The following is a 16,434-nucleotide window of genomic DNA, read 5'->3' as shown; positions in this document are numbered from 1 at the left end:
CGTTTTGTGAAGAGCTGCAGTCCAAGTGCCGGATTTATAAGCCTCAGCAAACAATGCTTAGTGCTTAGTTCACAATTCGATTTTTCATAAGGTGGTTTTTTATATGTCTGCTTTCTTTATTTGCAGAAAAGTGTAGTTATGGTATCTGTCAGTAGGGGTTAACCTTAAACCGCTGCATATCAAAACATCTAAGCCAGAAATAGTTGAAAACACTGAAAAAAAATGAATCAGTTTCTTTACATAACTGCTAATGCTCCCCAAAGATTGCAGCAAGTAGCGAAAGATGCCGTTCCTAGCTCTGTTCCTGTTTCATCTTCATTTCTTCTTTTCTCATGTTTCTGTTTTCATCTTCTTGTCTGCAGGGAATCGCAGCCTCAGCGCGGTCTAAAGGAGAACACAAACAGAAAGTTTTTCTGACTGTGTCCTTTGGAGGGATCAAGATCTTCGATGAGAAGTCGGGGGTGAGTCGAGGGAGTGGGAATTGTGTCAGTATCCCATGATCTTTTGAAGCAAGTGTCTGAGCCACAAATACCAATCCTCAGATGCCTAACCTGCTTTCCGCTTGTTTCATCCACAAAAAGAAGGGCATTCTGTGTTTTTCGTTACTTGGTAGCTAATACCTAGTTGACATTTGCTTTCTTTTTCTCTCATCAATGTATTGACGAATGAAAGGGAAGTTCCATTAAGCAGGCTCTTCTGCATCATTTAAAGCCTAAGTACAATGGGTGATGCTAATTGCAACAACAAACACCGGGTGATCTGCGAAGCAAGCGATTCTAAAGAAATGGCTCGGACTGTCAAAAGAATAGAGGTGTGAACCTACACTAGTCTCACGGTTCGGTTCGGTTACGATTATCATGCCATCAATTCAGTTCAATTCGATATCTCGGTGCATTGACGATGCTTTCCATACACAGTTTTATATTTTCTTCACAGCACTGCAATTCTTGTATTAAAATGTAAATAAACAAATATCTTGATCGCTTTCTGAGTCCTGTCTAGCAGGTTCTTTCTATCACCCCTTTGATTGGTCACGCGCTCAACTGAAAGGGCTGCGATTGGCTCTACGGGCTGCCGCTCTTCACAGATGAGTAAAGCCTGGTTTAAACACTGATAAACAGCAGCAGCGATCACACCTGATTCATGATAGACACAGTGGAGAAAACTCTGCAGACATGCGCTCGTGTCTCTATCCAGAAGTATCGCTATAACTGCCGAGAGTAGAGGTAAGGGGCAACAGTGAGAAAGAGATAGAGAGAAATGGAGTTTACTTTCATTCTCTCAATCAACTGAAGTGAAATAGGGCTTCTGCTATAAGTGTCAGTGAAAGATTGCCAGCAAACACACACGCAGTGAAATTGTGTACAGTTTTTGTGTTTTTAAGTAGTTGGAGTGTTGTAAATACTTTTGCTCGCCTCCCTCGCCATAGTAAGCAACGGCGACATAGCGCATATGAGATAAATGACTTCAGTACACAATAACCCAGGCATGGGCAATCTCGATCCTTGAGGGCCGGTGTCCCTGCAGAGTTTTGCTCCAACACTAATCAAACATCCCTGCAATAACCGGTTGTTATTATCACTGAACAGATACTGAATTGTCTGCACAGTGCACTGAAGAAACAATTAATTTCGACACCCCTACAAAAAAACTCATTAACTTGTGAGTTTTGACTATGGGGTCATTTACACGACAACGTTTTCAGACAAAAACTAGAATTGTTTTTATCCGTTCTGCCTTTTCGTTTACACAAAAATGGCGTTTTTTGGGATTGAAAATGCAGAAATCTGGAAACAGGTTACAAGTGGAAGTTATTGAAAATCTCACTTTTGTTATAGTTGAATAAACACATTGAAAACAAGAGTCTAGGCTGTTTAGTTTAGTACTGTTTAGTAAGATGTAGTGTTTAGAAGGGTGTAGATTAAAGTGCGAACAAACACTGAACAGTAGTGGAGTAGCCTAGAGTATTGAGTAACCTAGTTTTCTCACTGAACTCGCTTTTTCGTTCTGAAAACCGCACTGCCTTTTATTGTTAACAAGAAAAAAAGAAGTACGCTGCACTTTTTATGTTGCTAGGCAACCGCTGAATCAGCTGCATATTGTGTTGATCTTGCTATGATTGTGATATGTAATAATATTGTGATATTCATGATTTTTGAAGTAACTCCTCCATCTTTAAAAGTATTCATAGTCATATTGACAACACAAACGTTGCTGTCACCTCAATGAAGTCCCCGCCTCTGCTTTCATTTGATTGGACAATGAAAAAAAGGAAGCGACTCACGTAGTGCGATTTTATTTTATTCATTTTTTGAACAGAGTTGTGTTTTTGGCTGTTTCATAGATGTGTAAATGTGAAGCTACATTTGGCTACCATTTTTAGCTACATCATTGGCATGTAAACATAGACTAAAGTCCTGTTTACACTAAAAAACAATAACTTTAAAAAATAAAAATATACCTTTATAACAATAACTATATCTGAGTTTCAAGACCAATGGAAAAAATGCTTCGGTTTTTTTTAAGCTGCAGTTATGTTGGCTACCACTTTAAGTGCTTGAGCTCAGTATGGACTCTAATTGGCTGTCGGCGTCAGCATTGTTAATCAGCCAAAAAATTAGCACTGCCAATTTATATGAATTTTAATCTAATTAATAGCACAATGTGGCAGTTAATTAATCTAATTAGTCACATATTAAATTGGACTGTGGATACCGATGACACTTTGAAGTCAACAAAGAAACAAAATGGCCGATGAGTGCAAGAAACTATTTATATTTATATCTATAATTATTTAGAACATTATTGTATTACAACCAACATTATACAGGCTCAGCAAAGTACAAATTCACTGTGGCAGCGGTAATTATATATATATATATATATATATATATATATATATATATATATATATATATATATATATATATATATATATATATATATATATATATAATACTTTGAAATATTAAGCTTTAAGGATCCTCATTTTGTTTTGCTGGGCTTTTTCAATACATTCATGGACAAAAAATTCATATATATATATATATATATATATATATATATATATATATAGTGTTCGTAGTATAGACAAAACATAGCAGAATACTTTATTTTGCTTATAGACATCTAGTTTATAATCTAGCGCTAATAGCTTTTCAACAAACCCTCCTCTTCTAGGCCTCAAAAGTTTGGGTCGATGAGAAAAGATGGTTTCTGCGTGTTAGCATGCTCTTGCTCTTAGCAGGTTTGACTCCGCTGTACGTCGGGCGGGGGTGATGCAATCCTTCGGGAGTGGTAAGCCTGTGTTAATGATGCGTTTTAAAGAGAGGAGCACTCTCTGGGGAAATCAGAGAAGCCTAATTGAACAGATTTCTTGGAAGAGAACGACCGTAGCTTTACAAACCCATCTGCAGCGTCCTATACTCCATCTTGATGGAGAGTAAATGGCAATAACTGCTAGTGAATCACACCTGTGCTAGTTATAAACGGAGGGAATAATGCGTATTTATGAAGTACCAGACCGAATCATGTAGACCTAAGTGCTGTTCCACCGGAGCAGAGTTTGAAAGAGGAGTTCACTTGGTGATAGGTGTTGAGACACATCTTTCTTTCTTATGGTGTGGAGTGCCATTAAGCTTCTTAGGTTTGAAAGCAGTTTTGATTGATTGATTGGTTGATTGATTGATTGATTGATTGATCGATTGATTGATTGATCGATTGATTGATTGATTGATTGATTGATTGATTGATTTGGAGTGTTATTTTTTTGTTTGTTTGTTTGTTTGTTTGTTTTTAATCCAACAAGCAAATCTCTACAGTGTATTTTTGTTTTTGTCTTCATCAGTCTTACATTGATTTATAATGTTGTTATATAAATCATCTCAGGTCTAAACTAGCATCTGTTATTGAGCTGTTCTAGTTTAGTTTAGTTATCTTTTATAAACTGTAAAAAATATGGACGTAGTATCCATGATGTCACCCATAGGTTTCTGAAGAGCGCATATGAAGCTATAAGTGGGTGTGGGCGTCATCTCGCCAACCAGTGGTAACCGAAAAAGGGTAAAGAGGCGGAGCTACAGACACCGGCTAGCATTTTGTTTAGACAGGCTTTTTTTGGGGGCAATAACACGTAATACTTCATTACCTGCGATTCGTTTGTGTTCTGACCAAATTGCTTGGTTGTATATATTAATCAGTGTTGGGTAAGTTACTTTTAAAAAGTAATAGATTACAAATTACTGACTACTACTGGAAAATTGTAATCTGATTATATTACTAATTACTTAATGTAAAAATTAATCAGATTACTAATTACTTTAAAGTTACTTTTAAACCATATAAAACATACCTATAAAATACTTAATAATCTGCTGCTCTTTCAGTAATTTAATATTCACTGAGAAACATTACAATGATCACAGCAGATTGACATATTCTAAACACTTAAAGAGTTCGCCCAAAACTTCGCCCAAATCATCATTCACTTGTTACAAACATTTTTTTTCCAAACACAAAAGTAGACACAAAGAAAACTGGATATCTATTGGAAATATCAAACTTGCGCGGGCAAAAGGCGTGACATGGGAACATCCCCATAAGCAACCTGCACTCCTAGTCTTGCGCACAAATTCTATTTAGTGTGTTTAGGCTGAGTTGGACCACCGTGTTTTTGGGGCGCCGGTGTCCTCCTTGGTGATGAGTATTGTGATAGAATGCTTCTATTCTTTGTTTACTCTCAATGAAATCAAAGTAATGTCTGTATTTCCACTTGAAGAAGCAACCACACTCGTCAGCAACCATTTCAGCTCACATTCTCCAGCAATTTAATAGCAAGTGCTTATTAACATTTATAGATAAAGAATTATAAGAATTTTACTCACCTGGGAAATGGAGGCCACTTGAATTGTTTGTGAGCACAATTACTTGCACACAGCATGTCATATCATCTGATAATTGTAAGAAATAACTCCAAAAGGCAATTGACTGTGGAAAGCCACACATATAATGTATATGCCAAGCTCAGCGGCTAATCAGCTGGAATCAGCTGAGGTGACGTGATGGCAATCAGTGAGACCTAGCTGTCACTCAAGTGGCCACGCCCTTAATTATGCAGACTTAATAAAAATGAAACAGATGAGTTATAAAAAAATTCACCCCCTCACAGTTGTCATGAAGTGTCATATTAGCTATATATACCAAAATTGTATTTGTACCAGGCTGTAAACACCTTTTTTATCCTGTAAAGTTGGCCATTTTAACATTGAGGTCAGCAGAAATGTGCTCTATTTTAGAGCCAGGCCTAGTGGAATTTCGATGAATTACAGTTATAGTTACTTTCGTATTAGCTTCACGAGGGAGAGTGGGATGTTGGTTGGTTTATTTCTCATTTTATCAATGTTTTTTTGCATTAGTTAAACATCTTTAACCCCTTAAGCATTTAATATCAATTTAAAAAGATAAATATGTTAATAACAAAAAATCTAAACCTATACTTATCTTGACAAACTATATATCATATGCATATATCATACATCATTTTCAAATGTGAACACAAAATTTTGGGTGAGAGTTCATTTTTTTTTTTTCCGTTTTTATAGTTCTATTTATTTATTTTTCATTCATTTGTTTTCTTTTCGGCTTAGTCCCTCTATTAATCTGGGGTCGCCACAGCGGAATGAACCGCCAATCTATCCAGCACATGTTTTACGCAGCGGATGCCCTTCCAGCTACAACTCATCTCTGGGAAACATCCATACACCTGTACCGCATGTCTTTGGAATGTGGGGGAAACCGGAGCACCCGGAGGAAACCCACGCGAACGCAGGGAGAACATGCAAACTCCACACAGAAACGCCAACTGACCCAGCCGAAGCTCGAACCAGCGACCTTCTTGCTGTGAGGCGACAGCACTACCTACTGCGCCACTGCGTCGCCCCCTTACTTATTTTTTTACATGTAAATTTATATAGTAATTGTAAGTACCATAAAATAAGGTGCACTTTCTTAATGTATCACATCAATGTTGCTATAAATGCTAAGTTGCTCAGTACCCAAGTGATACATTTAGGTGGGTGCTGCATCCACACATACAGATGAAGTCAGAATTAGTAGCCCCCCTGAATTATTAGCCCCCCTGTTTATTTTTTTCCCACTTTCAGTTTAACGGAGAGAAGATTTTTTTCAACACATTTCTAAACATAATAGTTTTAATAACTCATCTCTAATAACTGATTTATTTTATCTTTGCCATGATGACAGTAAATAATATTTGACTAGATATTTTTCAAGACACTTCTATACAGCTTAAAGAGACATTTAAAGGCTTAACTAGGTTAATTAGGTTAACTAGGCAGGTAAGGGTAATTAGGCAAGTTATTGTATACCGATGGTTTGCTCTGTAGACTATCGAAAATATATATAGCTTAAAGGAGCTAATAATTTTGACCTTAAAATAGTGTTTAAAAAGTTAAAACTGCTGTTATTCTAGCCGAAATAAAACAAAAAAGACTTTCTCCAGAAGAAAAAATATTAGCAGACATACTGTGAAAATTTCCTTGCTCTGTTAAACATCATTTGGGAAATATTTAAAAGAGAAAAAAATTCATAGGGGGGCTAATAATTCTGACATCAACTGAACATTAGGTGTCAGCATAAAGTGAAATAATCACTCTTGTATTTTTAAATCATTTATTCACCTCTTTATGGTAACCGCTATTAAAATCCACTCTGACTGTGAAAATTGAACGTGAAACAACATATCGACACCTTTGATTTATAAGGTTCTATTTGACATTTTTGTCAAAATTGAGTTACTCACATATTAACCTTATAATTCCAAGGTGACAATATGTTTACATTATGGATTTACCTTTAAACTCTTAAAAACAAACACAGACATCAAATTAACTTACCTTTAAACTCTAGGTTAGCCCTTTTTTCAGATTTAATATAAGTGTTTTGCGTCACCAGAATGTGTCTGTAAAGTTTCAGCTCAAAACACCCATCAGATTTTTTATTATACCTTTTATTAAATTCCTATTTATAAATTTTTTCACTGGGTGGCGGTTTTGGTGTACTGCTCCTTTAAGGCTAGTCCTCCCCGCCCACAGTTTCTACGTGCCTTTCAGCGTGCCTTAATCTCCTCCCTCGGCAGCGTCAGACAACAGACAGACTTAAAGGAAGCAGATCTCACGTAGCGTTTGTGAGAAATACTACAGTCAGAACTTTACCAATGAGTATTTGATGTGCAGTTGCATCGCAGAGTCACACAAAGTTCACGCGCGCACACACACACCGCAGTAGACAGACACACACACACACACACAGACAGACAGACAGACAGACAGACAGAGCGCCCGTTTAGCTTTGCACCCTTTTTGCACGCAAATGTGACAGGATACAGGTTAATCTCCACTGCTGTATGGATATCTCTTATATTAATGTACAAAATAAACCTGATTTAACGTCCACAAACCGGAATTGAAGCGTCTTCCTTTATAATTGTTTTGACATGTGGCTGTGCTGATTACCGTATTTTCCGCACTATAAAGCGCACCGGATTATAAGACGCAGTCTCAATTACGGGGTCTATTTCTGTACTTAACCCATACATAAGGCGCACCGTATTATAAGGCGCACGCTAAAATACACTGTCTGCAAAAAAAAAAGGTAATGGAAGCAAAACAGTTAACATAGTTTAGTTGAACTTTATTGTACTATTTAACAATACACTCACATTATTTTTTTAATCAGTCTTCTCCCACAAGTCCTCATCTTCTGTGTCTGAATTGAACAGCTGGGCAGTTTCGTCATCAAACACGCTGGGTTCTCTCTCATCATTGTCTGAGTCAGTCTCATTGCCGGGTGGCTGTTCAGCAATGATGCCGGCTTTTGCCAAAGCTCGGACAACAGTTAAAGCAGACACCTTAGCCCAGGCATCCACAATCCATTCACATATGGTGGCGTAACTCGCCCGGCGCTGCCTACCAGTCTTAGTAAAAGTGTGTTCGCCGTCTGTCATCCATTGCTCCCACGCAGCTCGCAACTTCACTTTAAACGCCCTGTTTACACCAATATCCAGCGGTTGGAGTTCTTTTGTTAGTCCTCCCGGAATGACAGCAAGCTCCGAATTCATTTGCTTCACTTGGTTTTTACATACATTATATGTAGTTTTGATTGGTTTATTGCTGCTGCGTACGGAGTGAACGCTTTACGTCTCTGTGTCGGCGGGAAATGCTCCGACAGCCAATCAAGCGGAGCGCTTTCCGAAATCACACAACATTTTTACAGATTTTTGAACTCTGTGCACACATAAAGCGCACCGGATTATTAGCCGCACGGCCGTTTTATAACAAAATTTAAGGCTTTTAGGTGCGCCTTATAGTGCGAAAAATACGGTAAGTGCATCTGAAGTGAATCGCTGTAATTCATGACACACATGCTCTGTTTTAAAACATTATAAACATGTGAAACTCACTCTTGATCACATTTGATGATGATTGATGATCCTAGCGAACTGAACAGACCTTTTATTCCCGGCTTCTTTGCGCTCGTCCTCTCTTGTTGATATGATTATACACGTGACTACCGGGACATGTTAATACGCAGCTGTCAATCAATTCGGTGGGCGGGGGGACCGCACTCCTACATAAAGTTGCGGTCGATTTGAAAACCGCTCCAATTTGTCCACCATTTTTATGTTGCTAAATTTAAAAAAAAAGGACTGGGTGTGTTTATTTCACCCCAATATGACGGTCTATACACTATACATGCACTTATGTCTGTCTAAACAGCTTGAAAAGTAGATTTTTCACCATAGGTGCCCTTTAAAGGAATAGTTCACCCAAAAATGAAAGATTATTTACCCACCCATGGTTTGCTCCTTGAATTTGTTGTTGTTGCTCTGTTGAACACAAAAGAAGACATATTGACTAATGTTGGAAACCGTTAACCATTGACTTCCATAATATTTCTTTCTCCTACTATGAATGTCGATGGTTAACAGTTTCCATTATTCTTCAATATTTTTATTTTGTGTTCAGCAGAATAAAAATAAACAGACAAACATTAGATGAAGAACTATGTCGTGGTATTAGCTTGCAGAAACTGATTGTGTTGAATGTACTGTGACTTGCACTCAAACAGATTTGTAATGGGTGAGTAAATGATGACGGTCAGTGTTGTCATATACAATGATGGAATAACAGCGCTATAAACAAACGCCGTTTCTAACGACGATACTACTTTCAGTAACGAGTAATCAAATGAGTTTCTGTTTCCCCCGTTACAGCGCCGTTACTGTTACTGACAATAAAGTATGTGCAGTAATATTCATTTTTGGGTCAGCTATCTCTTTAAGCTTGACTTGTTGCTCACAGGGCAACTGCAGTAACATTTCATAAACATCCAATGTTTTCATATTATGGCAAATAAGATCCAGGGAAATACAACTGAAGTAAATAAACAAACAAAATGTAACCTAATCAGCTGGAAATCTTCAAGCAAATAAGAATTGATTGTGTCTTATAGCTTGTGCGTCTGATGAATTAATGGTCAGGGTTTAGTGTTGTACTGATGAGTGCTGGTGATGAATGAGAGGTTACTATGTTAGCGCAATGTGCTCTGTTGTCGTGGCGCCAGGAGGTGACCTACATGACAAGGTTTTAATCTGTCGTTGATGCCTCTGATCTATTAGCACCATGACCTTTTGCTCTCAGTTGTGAGTGAGTATTGGACCGAGTGTGTATGTGGTTAAGTGTGGCACTGCTATTGCATCACTGCAGCATTCATCAAGTCTTGTCGCTGTTTATCATGTTGATTTAGCTCTGATAGCAGATGCTTTATCAGATGCCTAGTGCAGTGTTTCCCAACCCTGTTCCTGGAGGCACACCAACAGTTCATGTTTTGGATGTCTCCCTCATCTGACCCATTAGCTTCAGGTTTCGGAATCTCTTCTAATCTTCTGATGAGTTGTTTCAGGTGTGTTTGATTAGGGAGAGAATGAAAATGTGGACTGTTAGTGTGCCTTCAGGAACAGGGTTGGGAAACTCTGGCCTAGTGGACAATTGTGCTGTATCAGCCATGCTGCTTATTGTTAATGCAGCCTCTTCAGATTGTAGCTATTGATTTATTATTGAGAAATTGAAAAGAATGAATGTAAATAAAAAATAAACACAAATATCAAAGCATGTCAAACTCCATACGGAAAAAAACTGCAATCGTTTTTATTGGATTGTTATTGCAGTGGTTAACTTGTTTTTTGGCTGTTATATGAAAAGTAACTCCTTTTAAATTCTTAGTAGTACCTTACTAAATGACTTCAAATGGCTTGAATACCTGATTCTTATTGGTCAGTCACTACATTTCAAGATATGTTATTCCCAGATAACAACCGCTGAATAACACAGGCTTACCATGTACTTTGAAGCATCTTGACCATCAATGAATATGTTCCCATCCATTTTCATAGGCTTGTCTGTCACACTGCTGTTTTTTGTTTACTGTTTGGCGCCATCTTTTAACTGAATAATACATAGGGTAGTACAGTGTTTCCCAACCCTGTTCCTGAAGGCACACCAACAGTACACATTTTCAACCTCTCCCTAATCAAACACACCTGAATCAACTTATCATAACATCAGAAGAGACTCCAACACCTGAAGTTAATGGGTCAGAAAAGGGAGACATATAAAATATGTACTGTTGGTGTGCCTCCAGGAACAGGGTTGGGAAACACTGGGGTAGAGTATGCTCCTACATTCAGACTTGTTTCTGGCTGCCTTGTGTTTAATTGAACACGTTAAAAATGAGTGTTTCCACATTTGAGCAGTGAGTGTGTGTGATCTGGTGGATACGTGTAGCATCGGTTGTGTTTAGAAAAGGAAAACAAGTATCCTCCTGTGTTTTTTCCAATTGAAAACTGAGTTCAAGCCTGAGCAATAGCTTCAGGTTTTGAAGATTTGCAGTATAGTTTAGCATTTTGAGTAAGATGTTTCAGAAATGGTGTGACATGAAAAGATTTTGTGCGTGAGCATTAGGAAAAACTGTAAACGGCTCTCTGGAATACTTGATTCTTATTGGTCAGTCATGACATTTCAAGATATGTTGTTCCCAGATAACACAGGCTCATCTGACTACCTTAAATCACCTTGACCATCAATGAATCTGTTCACATCCATATTTAAATGCTTGTCTGTCAGTCCTCTATTTTTGACTGTTTGGCACCTTGACATCTTGTGACCGAATAATATTTAGGTTAGCGTATGCTCCAACATGTTTTATCCAACACCTTTTCAGAACAGAATTTAGGATTTAATAAGTGTGAATATGTGGTTGGTACAAAACTACAAATTGTGGATACGTGGCAAGCCAGTTTTGGACCAGAACAGCCCAGTGTTCTGTCACCGTTGACCTATTTATATGCCTATACTTCAGTAAAGCAGTGATTGGTTAGTGGTCAGTTAAGATATTAGTGCTTGCACTTGTGAGGAGTGTGTTTGTGTGAGCTAGTGAATAAGTGTGCAGTTTGATTGGTTGTGTTTGGAAAAATAAAAGCAAGTCGCTTCCTGTTAGGTATGTATTTTAGGTAAGGAAACGTGTGTTTTAAAAAGTTTTTTTTTTTTTCAATTAAAAACTGAGTTGGTTTTGGAGATTGTGTATTTTTATTTGTATTTTTTTGCATTTGGTGTGATGTTTCAGAATGGCATGAAAATATTTTGTGTGTAAGTAGTCGGAAAAGCTATAACTATAAACTATTGCGGCTCAGAACAAAGTTTTGTGGCTAATTAGCATGTTTTGTGGCAAGTAGCCATATAAAAAGCAGGATAAAGTACATCCCGGCGGTTGTTAATGCAGAATAAAACCCTTCAGTCTTATAAAAGTCTTATTCAGTCTTTATTCTGCAATAACAACTGCCTGAATGTACTTTTGTCCCCTATTTAATCTGCCATTGGAACTTTTAACCCATGGTGGAAAGTATGTTTACTTTACTAGTGTACTTAAACACGTTAAAAAAAAAAAGATTAATTGGATTTACAATTTTTTTTTAAGATAAGTGATTGCAAACAATTTATATGGGCTGAATTTAAACAAATTAAGTTGAACATTACTAAATTTAATTTGTTTGTTTAAATTCAGCCCATATAAATTGTTTGCAACCACTTACCTACCTTTAAAAATGTAGTAAATCCAATTTAAAAAAAATGTAATGCATTTTAAGTATCTGTACTTTATTTTTTTACATTTATTTTCATTTTAAGAATCTTTTCTTCTTATTTTACTACATTTCAAAACAAATATTGTACTTACACACTACATTTCAGAAATGTAACAGAGTAAACAAGGTTATTTCAAACTAGAGAAACCATTAAGAAACGCATTTGTGGTTTTTAATTCATGAACAAGCATGAACCTGTTAGTCAGTCAGTCAGTCTAACTAGTTATTTAGTTATTAGAGTTGAAGGCTGAGAAATAGTTTATTGTTTTGGAGATTGTGTATGTTGTTTTGCATTTAGTGTGATGTTTCAGAATAGCATGAAAATATTTTGCGTGTAAGTAGTTGAGCGGCTCAGAACAATGTTTTGTGGTTAATTAGTATGTTTTGTGGAAAGTAGCCATATAAAAAGCAGGATAAAGTACATCCCGGCGGTTGTTAATGCAGAATAAAACCCTTTAGTCTTATAAAAGTCGTATTTAGGGTTTTTTCTGCGATAACAACCGCATGAATGTACTTTTGTCCCCTACTTAATCTGCCATTGTTGGAACTCTTATCCCATGGTGGAAAGTATGTTTACTTTACTAGTGTACTTAAGTACAATTTAAATTAATTAATTTGAATTACAATTTTTTTTAAGGTGAGTGGTTGCAAACAATGTATATGGGCTGAATTTAAACAAACAAATTAAGTTGAACATTACTAAATTTAATTTGTTTGTTTAAATTCAGCCCATATATATTGTTTTCAACCACTCACCTTAAAAAAATAGTAAATCCAATTAATCCTTTTTTCTGTGTATTATCTGTACTTTAAATATCTGAGTACAGTATTTTCATTTCAAGAATCTTTTACTTTTATTTCAGTACATTTCAACACAAATATTGTACTTTTACACCACATTTCATAAATATTTCAGAGTAAAAAAGTATTTTAAACCGGTTAAATCATTAAGGCACACATTTGCGGGATTCTGCGAGGGTCACACGGTCATTCTTTTTACTCTGGCGGGTGTTTAATTTGGACCCTGAGACTGAGCCAATAGAATGAGCCAGATTGATGCTCTGTCCTCTCTATTACCGAACTCTATAGTGTTTTCAGTGGTATACATAGGGTTTGAAGATGTTATTGAGTAATAGAGTGTGTGTGCGTGCGTGCGTGTGTGTGTGTCTGTGTGTGTGTGTGTGTAAGAGAGAGAGGGAGGGATAGAGTTTTAGTCTGGGTTGTTGATCACATTGATGGTTTATAAGGTAAGATGACTGGAGCATGTCATAGAGGCTGTGCAGGAAGTCATTCGATTTTAGATGTGCTGTCCGCTGCTTCAGAGAAAGCTATACTTCATAGCATTGCCTCTCTCTTTCTGGAGCTCTTTTTATTACAGGGGACATAAGTTCCCCCTCATGTCTCTTTTTTCTGCCAAAGTAATTTTTTTGCTCCCTAAAGAACTTGTTTTTATGGAAGTATATTTGCCTTCTGAGCAATTTAAAAAGTTTACCCAAAATTAAAATGAATAATTTACAACCAAGAACTTTATCAATACACACTTGTTTTTTGTGACTCTCTTAATAGCTCCTACTTTCATTCAAAGACATGTGAGGTCTTGAAAAGTCTAAAACATTGGTTATGCATTATATTTGTGTTTACTTTAATGCAGTAAAATGTATTTATTTATTTATTTATTTATTTGTTTGTTTGTTTGTTTATTTTGATGTCTATAGATTATAATAATAATGGTTGTTACTACTATTATTCTTGTTACTACTAACATTTATTTATTTATTTATTTATTTATTTATTTGTTTGTTTGTTTGTTTATTTTGATGTCTATAGATTATAATAACAATGGTTGTTACTACTATTATTCTTGTTACTACTAACATTTATTTATTTATTTATTTATTTATTTATTTATTTATTTATTTGTTTGTTTGTTTGTTTATTTTGATGTCTATAGATTATAATAACAATGGTTGTTACTACTATTATTCTTGTTACTACTAACATTTATTTATTTATTTGTTTTTGTTTGTTTGTTTGTTTGTTTGTTTATTTTGATGTCTATTGATTATAATAACAAGGGTTGTTACTACTATTATTCTTGTTACTACTAACATTTATTTATTTGTTTATTTATTTATTTGTTTATTTATTTGTTTGTTTGTTTGTTTGTTTCGATGTCTATTTATTATAATAACAATGGTTGTTACTACTATTATTGTTGTTACTACTAACATCCATTTATTTATTTTTTTATTTTTTTATTTGTTTGTTTGTTTGTTTGTTTGTTTGTTTGTTTGTTTGTTTGTTTGTTTGTTTGATTGTTTGTTTGTTTCGATGTCTATTGATTGTAATAACAATAGTTGTTACTACTATTATTGTTGTTACTACTAACATTCGTTTATTTATTTGTTTATTTGTTTATACATTTATAATTAATGTATTTGTTTGTTTCTTTGTTTGTTTGTTTGTTTGTTTTGATGTCTTTTGATTATAATAACAACGGTTGTTACTACTATTATTGTTGTTACTACTAACGTTTATTTATTTGTTTGTTTGTTTGTTTGTTTGTTTGTTTGTTTGTTTGTTTGTTTGTTTGTTTGTTTGTTTATTTATTTATTTATTTATTTATTTGTTTATTATTTTATTTATTTATTTCAATGTCTACTGATTATATTAACAATGGTTGTTACTACTATTATTGTTGTTACTACTAACATTTGTTTGCTTGTATGTTAGTTATTTTATATATTTATTTTTTTTATTTACATGTCTATTGATTATAAGAACAAGGGTTGTTACTACTATTATTGTTGTTATTACAAACATTGGTTTATTTATTTATTTATTTATTTATTTATTTATTATTTGTTTGTTTCTCATATATTTATTATATATATATATATATATATATATATATATATATATATATATATATATATATATATATATATATATATATATATATATATATATATATATATATATATATATTATCCTGAGTAATTAATTTATTGTTATTGTTATTATTATTATTATTATTAACATACAATATTTAATTTTTTGTATTTAAGAAACTAAAGCGTAAATCAGTTTTGCCTTTTTGGCCAAAAAAAAAAAGCGTACACATTAGAAGTGAGCAAGCCACCAAGAGAAGGATGGAGATAGGGAAAGAAGGGAAAGACATGAAAGCTCTGCTCAGTCTCTTTAGGATTCAGCAGACTTCCTCACAGTCCTGTTTGTGTAGTTGTTCCAGCTTCATCTGCCTGTCCTCTCTTCTCCTCCTTGGCACTGGTTCACCCCTCCAGGCCCTTCTCTGATGAAGAGGAGCTGCTTCCTGATTTCATTATGGTGACTCAGTGGACAGCCGTGTGCGGCACTGTGACTCGGCTAATCGTATTGTTGTCCTGCTGTCTGAAGGCCTGCCAAGACCAGCCACTCGTTTTATTAACTCGGCCTCAAAGAGGGAGACCAGAGCAGAAGCAGAAGACCAGCTCCTCCTCAGTTAAGACCACAGGCCTGCTCGCACTAGGACAGCTTATAATACATGAAAAATATAGTCATTAGCTTTCACATTATATCAGTAGCTAGGTTTCCAACCACCCATTTTTATTCATTTTAGAAAAGCGCATTAAAAAAAGGGAAAATAGAAACGTCAAGATGAAGCAAAATTTTGAAAATGTGCTTAAAAATTGTGACTGATCAACTTTTTATTCAATAAAGATAACAAATGTGCATAAACTATCATGACAACACATTTACCAAATAAATTACAGCATGCGCATCAAAGATCATGTGATAACAAAAGTTGGTGTGGTGGGACAGCATTAATGGACATTTTATCAATGTCATTCTAAAATCCCTTAACCAAAGTTCTTCATTAAAGTTGTGTGGTATTATAACCTCCAGAACAGTCTTCAGCAGCTGCGTTTTCACCGTAGAAATTGACATTTTCCTTTTTGATTTTTGTGCCAGTTTATGAGGAAGTGACAATTTTGTTCTCTTTGACTCCTTTGATGTAAACAGTTGTTTATTCCCAAATGTTTTATGCGATAATCCAGTTTTATGCATAAATTTAATTCAAATCTTTTAGATGGAAACATAGCTAGTGGCAGTTTCGCTGCTTGGTTTCACAACCAAGTCAACTGTCTTCTGTCTACTGCGGTGGTTATGGAGGAGTGGAGAGCATGAGACTGATTCCTGTGACGCTCCCGGGACAGACG

At 35.4% G+C, this 16,434-nt stretch overlaps 1 protein-coding gene across 9 annotated transcripts in view; it reads left to right on the top strand.

Annotated features, from left to right (window-relative positions):
* Window positions 1-16,434, top strand: part of dab1a (DAB adaptor protein 1a) — a 309,435-nt gene that overhangs the window by 197,466 nt on the left and 95,535 nt on the right. For all 9 annotated transcript variants that reach the window (XM_056480769.1, XM_056480776.1, XM_056480771.1 and 6 more), the window contains one exon: window positions 363-461. In XM_056480769.1, coding sequence (XP_056336744.1) covers window positions 363-461 — 99 coding nt within the window. The remainder of the gene's footprint in view (window positions 1-362; window positions 462-16,434) is intronic.

This window comes from Danio aesculapii, chromosome 20 (assembly GCF_903798145.1).
Source record: "Danio aesculapii chromosome 20, fDanAes4.1, whole genome shotgun sequence".
Classification (NCBI taxonomy): Eukaryota; Metazoa; Chordata; class Actinopteri; order Cypriniformes; family Danionidae; genus Danio; species Danio aesculapii.
The sequence above is the reverse complement of the archived record's forward strand: the minus strand, read 5'-3'. Positions and strand labels throughout refer to the sequence as shown.